This window comes from Phyllostomus discolor, chromosome 2 (genome assembly GCF_004126475.2).
Source record: "Phyllostomus discolor isolate MPI-MPIP mPhyDis1 chromosome 2, mPhyDis1.pri.v3, whole genome shotgun sequence".
Lineage (NCBI taxonomy): Eukaryota > Metazoa > Chordata > Mammalia > Chiroptera > Phyllostomidae > Phyllostomus > Phyllostomus discolor.
This window is the reverse complement of record NC_040904.2, coordinates 214,905,436-214,911,435: the sequence shown is the minus strand read 5'-3', so window position 1 is coordinate 214,911,435 and position 6,000 is coordinate 214,905,436. Positions and strand designations below refer to the sequence as shown.

At 47.7% G+C, this 6,000-nt stretch overlaps 1 protein-coding gene across 1 annotated transcript in view; it reads right to left on the bottom strand.

Annotated features, from left to right (window-relative positions):
* Positions 1 to 598: 598 nt before the first annotated feature.
* Positions 599 to 6,000, bottom strand: part of LOC114513953 (ataxin-10-like) — a 61,497-nt gene continuing 56,095 nt past the window's right edge. The window contains exons 8-9 of the mRNA XM_036019745.1: positions 2,441 to 2,549; positions 599 to 1,197 (exon numbers count right to left, since the gene is read on the bottom strand). Of these exons, the coding sequence (XP_035875638.1) occupies positions 983 to 1,197; positions 2,441 to 2,549 (324 nt within the window). The 3' untranslated portion in view covers positions 599 to 982. The remainder of the gene's footprint in view (positions 1,198 to 2,440; positions 2,550 to 6,000) is intronic.

The window sequence follows — 6,000 nt, the reverse complement described above, 5'->3', positions numbered from 1 at the left end:
GCACGGCGACCTCAGGGAATCTGTACTTCCTACAGGTGACTGGCTTCTTCTGAGAGGCGCGAAGTGGGGCCTGCCAGACCAGTCTAGGCTTTAACCGAGACAGCCCGGGGTCACTCCTACCCGTATTTCAATTGTTCAGAGTCACCACAGGGCTTCGGTCATCCAAATTCTAGGGACGGAGAAGAACACGCCAACCCGTCATGGGGGGGTGGCCAAGTCCCACCGCACGGAGGCGTGCAGAATGACAGACGTGTGTGGCCCTCTTGGGGAAACGCGATCTGCCGCACACGCGCTCCCTATCTGACGGAGCAACACAGACGCCGCCCGGCGTGAGGCCCGAGGAAGACACGGGCAGGTCAGTTCAATGGGAAACACGTGGGCCTGTCCTCCCGCCGCCTCTTGTCACCACCCTCTCACGTCAGCAACAGAATGACCTCCGAGCGATTCGGCATAAAACAGGTCTCTAATGCAGTCTGCCGAGCTTCCGAAGACTCAGTACTCACATCCACTGCACGCTCCTAGAAGGAGTGCTTGTGGCGCCACCATGCAAAACGAGGAACACAGACCTAAGTGGAAGTTCACCTGTTTTTTTTTTTCCAAGATGATGCCCGTAATATCAACAATAACTACTGTGTATGAAGTGTCGACTAGGTGTTTGACAATTTCTAAGCTTTTCAAATACCCGTTTTCACTGACTGTCCTCTACGTGACGCATGAGAGTGTGTGAGGGCAGAAGCTTAGGACCAAGACTGACCACTCACAGGACAGGAGACTGACTCAGACACGCTAAGGACAAACGATGCAAATCACAAAACTGCAAACATTGACACAGACAAGCACGGCGCCTGGTGCTCCCCTGCGGGCACAGGCACACGTACACACACGCTTCTCACACACACACACATCTCAAGTGCCTGTCTAAGCACTTTAAGGTTTCACTGCAAAACAGCGAACAGACTCCAATTCTAAACACACGACACTGTCAGTGAAGTCGCGCATGTGTGACCCTCGGGAGGAGGCACCCCACCTTGTCCTGGTTGTCTTTGTTCCGGTAGCACATGTTCCCGATCAGGCGGATGAGGTGGGACTTGAAGCCCTCGGCCACGCCGGAGACGTCGCCTCCCGCTCTCACGCGGCCCGAGGAGCTGAAGATGTTCGCGCCGTCTCTGCCGGCTGCGTGGACCAGCCGTAAAAGCTCTAGAACAGAAAGAACAAACTTCATTTTCCATAGAGAAATTCTGAGTATTCTGAACTAGTTTTCCATACACAAATCATTTATTTTAATGGATTAAAATAAAATAAAGGGAGAGAACTGAAAGTTTTCTTTAATGATTAAAAGACTTCTATTTTTGCTTTAAAATTTGTCATGACTGACTTTAGGGACATAAGCCATAATGACCACCCCAACCTGGGCTTTCTATTTATCCACAGAGAAAAGTAGCTAAGAATCCCCACCACCTTTCTTAGAAAAGGGTTTCTGACTTCCCCGTCCGTGAGAGGACAGACGCGGTGACGGGCCAGCTGAGCCAGGAGGCCGCCGGGCTCCTTCTCGGAGCTCCCGCCCTCTCACGGGACCCCTCCGCAAACCCAGCAGCAGCCGCGGGCGCCACTTCCAGGGCGGTTAGTGGTTTCAGAGCGAAACCGGGGACGGCAACCTGCGTCAGCCCTGGCTCCGAGCGCGTGCCTTCCTACAAGGACGCGCCCTCCCGGGCTCGTGGTGTTTCCATTAGCGCCAAAGGCCCTGAATTCAAAACCAAAACACCGACAGGAGGTCCTAACTGTCGCCTACGGCTCACTGCTCCGCCACCCACCCACCCAGCACACTCATCTCCCCCTGAGCACGAGGGTCTCCAGAACGAGCACCACCTTCTCTCAAGGAAGGACAGCAGGCAGCACCGTGCGGCGCGGGGAGCCTGGCCGAGCCCGGGAGCAGGGGCCCCCCCGAGTCCCTTCACAAGCCGTGCTTCAGCCAAGATGGCACCATTTCAAACACTGGCGTCTTGTTTAAAAACAACTTTCTTGTGAGAATCCAATACACAGTTACTATGTGTAAGGCCTACTATCTGTGCCCCATAAATATAACTAGGAAGAGCTTTACTAACAGATTTGGTGAAGTGGTGGTAACATAAAAATTGCTGCTATCATCATCATCATCATCATCGGAACCAGCCCCCTGTCGTCACAGCCCCTGCCATGAAACAGCCCCACGCACGCACCCTGTGTGGCAGGCCCTGGGACCCCCACATACTGATGAGGCATCTGCGGCTCAACAGCAGGGAAGTGGCAACAGCTATGATTGCTCTCAGGAAAAAATATTCCCCCCAAATCTCAAAAATATAACAGCACCCTGGAAATCACAGACCTGTGTTTGAACCTACAGCACGGTGCGACAAATCACAGCTTCCCGACCGCAAACGGGAGCGTGGGAGGGCCGACTCACCGATGCCCCTCTCCAGCAGGCCGGGGTGGCCCTGCAGGTGGCCGAGCAGGTCCGTGCTCGCCGTCATCTCACACAGGACGTCCAGGAGCCTGATCGTGGCCAGCGCCTCCTGAAGAGAGAAGGAAACGTGAGTTTTAAGCCGAGCGGACCACCGGGCCGCCGTAAGCAGCAGTGAGAGGGCGAGACACGACAGTGAGTATCACAGAGGCCGTGCTTCCCCCACAGCCAGGGAGCAGGGACACCGTCCAGGCACGACAGGAGAGCGAGGGACACACGTGCACCCATCACGCGCTCTGATGGCAGGCACCACCGGGAACGCGCGGTGACGTGTCATTCTGTGTCTCGGGGCCGAGAATCGGAAAGGTTCCTATCCGAGCAAAAATGCTCCCCAGCCATGGGGTAAGTGCTCAAAATTACTAGCCATGCACATAACATTTATGCAAATACTTTCTTTTCAAAGTATTCCCAGCAAGCAAGTTCTACTTTAAAGATACAAATACCCCATGAGCTACATTAATTCCTTGTCCACAGGAATCCTGTAAAATGCTGTGGTTGAAAGAACTATGGCTACAAGAATGTGCATTATTTCTGGGTAAATATAAATGTATACACAGTATCTTGGAAAAGATCTAAGATGGAAAACATATTATTTGAAAATGTTCATCTGACTACTAAAGAGTTTATTTTCGAATAGACTACATTATCGAGAAACTACCAACTGCCAATGGCATGGCAACAAGGAGTCAAAATGAAATGTTAAAATGCAATTTTTGTACAGACTTTGAGCTAATTTTTAAAGTACACAATATTTAACAAAATGTGGTAGATGCTGTAATTTTAGTAATGAAGATAACGTTCTTCAAAATAAAAATAAATTACTTTTGGTATTTCTAAATATGTATTTATTATTCTCTAGTAAATTTAAAAGTACTATTTTAATGTAGCACCTAAAGTCTCAAAACAAATAGCAAAAAATAACACATTTTTAATGCCTTGCCTCTTTAACTTTATTCGATAGCTTTACCTGCTAGTTAAAAAATTACGGGAAAACACTTAGATGAAGAAGTCTGAGGTGAGGACCACTTGTAAGGGACCCAAGACACCCACCGCCTTTGCTTGGCTGGGGCCGCCCCCTCTTTTGTTAGGTGGGGGGATGCCCTGGCTGTCACCTCCCAACACCCTTTCTCCTTCAGGAAATGGCTGACTGGTTCCAGGTCTGGGACAGGCACACACAGGATGATCCAGCACATCTCATCACACCAGACAGCGGGAAGCTATCCAAAACTAGCAGAGTTACGTCAGAGAAAAATCAGAAGTGACCCGAGAGGCCCCCAGGCCAACAAGGGCACTCAGAAGTTAGGAAGAATTATAGCTACGATGGACTGAAATCACGTGGTTTTAAAGCCAAGACTTCATAATAATTAGAACACAACAAGGCACTCGTCACCTTTGGATGACACCACAAAATTGACTCATTCCTCGCAATACTGGTAGTGAAGGTCAGAGAGACAAGCTGTACCTTATATAACCCACGGCTGATTAGGGGAAGATTCTCTGTATAAAATACGGCAGCTAATAAATGAAAAATGAATGATATTTTGCAACCCCTAACGATGAATGAGTCTAGGTTAATAATCATTAACTAACATCACGAAAGAGACAAGCAGACGTTCTGAGCCTCTTGATAAATGTCCACGTCACCAACCTTACTTAAAAAAGACAAGAAAGGAACCAACTCTGAATAAGCCTCTGGAACTAATTATTATTCACAGGAAATTCAAGGAAAAGAAGAGTATGTTAAAGACCACTATGGAGATATAGTCATCAAAATCCAAACTTTAGAAGACTCCACAGATAAAACAATCCAACTTCTTCAACAAATAACTAGCACAGAAAAGAGAAAAAGGAGGAGGTGGAGCGGGGGGTGGGGGCGAGGGGAAGAGGAGGAGGGAACCTGTAAACGGAAAGAGCTGAGACCTATCAACCAAATGCCCTCATTTGTACCCCGATTCAATGACATAAACTTCAGGAAAAAGGGGGCAATGGGGATCATATAAATACTGTTGATTTGATGCAGTGGCTGTATTTCGGTTAAGTGTGAAAAGACTCCTTATCTTTTAGAGATGCATATACAGTATTCGCTGATGAAATACGGTAAAGCTGTTTTAATCCAGGGCGACTGGCATGAGAACGGGGGCTGCGGCGAAAGAAGGCGGTGATGAGCACGTGTCGGGCTGGAAGAGGCAGTCAAAAATCTCCTTCCAGCTCCTCAACACTGTGACACTAACCCAAGTAAACCCCCCACAACATGCTCTAGTTCTACCTAACACACCCCTAATTGTAATAAATAGAATCCTTTCATTAATAAAGTATTCTAAGGACCATCTGGAAATTAGCAATGAAGTAACAGCCAGAAAATATTCTCTTAAAAAAAAAAAGTGACGCGTCCCATGCCCTCCCAGTACTACAAACCTACATTCACTAAATCAGGCTCTAGGGGATTCACAAAGACAGACGCAGGTAAATCAAAGGTACAAGACTTTCAAGTGGGCAAGAAAGAAAAAAAAGATTTGTCTCCTCTCTAGAAAATCTGTCTTCGATCTTTAGTGTCCTTGGGCTAAGTTACAACTGTCAGTCGTAGAAAAATGATAACAATGCAAACGATTCTTGTGCACAGAAATGCAGAGAACCTGTGTCTGGCTGGAAGGCAACTAAGCACGGCCTCGTGCAGGGGACGGTGTGCGTGGGCGTGTGCGTGGACTCACCGCACACTCCCGGGCAGCTCTCTGAACGCTTTGCCTGTTGCTAATATCTCTTCCTTCCAAAAGCTGGCAATCCAGAAATGGACCCCAAAATGTGTAAGAGTTTAATACGTGACACAGGTATTAAGTGGAAAGGATGAATTTATTCCCTAAATGACGCTGACACGATAACGAATAGCTAGCATTTAGGGAACGTACAGCTAACATTTAGCTGTACACACCAGTCCACCGACTGGATGCTGACATTCAAATACAGTTCGTCTCCCGGGTAAAGAACCTGGGGCACAGAGAGAAAAATAACACTTCCAAAAGCTGACATCCGCTACTAGAAGAAACCATGATTCAAAGCCAAGCAGTCACCAAAGATTTCACAATCTTGGACAGTCAAAAGTCGTAAACGATTCATTTGGATCTACACTTCATTCCTTACTCACAAATAAACTCTAGGTTAATCATAAATGTAGACAATGCCCTGGCCAGTGTGGCTCAGTTGGTTGGAGCATCATCCCATAAACCAAAGGGTTGCGGCTTTAATTCCCAGTCACAACACATCCCTGGGCTGCGGGTTCGGTCCCTGGTCTTGGCACAAACAAGAGGCAACAGATCGAAGTTTCTGTCTCACATCAATGTTTCTCTCCCTCTCTCACTCCACACCACCCCCCCCCCCCATCAAAAAACCAGTAAGCATGTCCTTGGGTGTGGATAAAAAAAATGTACACAAAATATGGAAAGAAGTAGAATATAAAGGTGTATAATTTCCACAACCTAAGTGATGAAGGTTTTACTAAATATATAAAA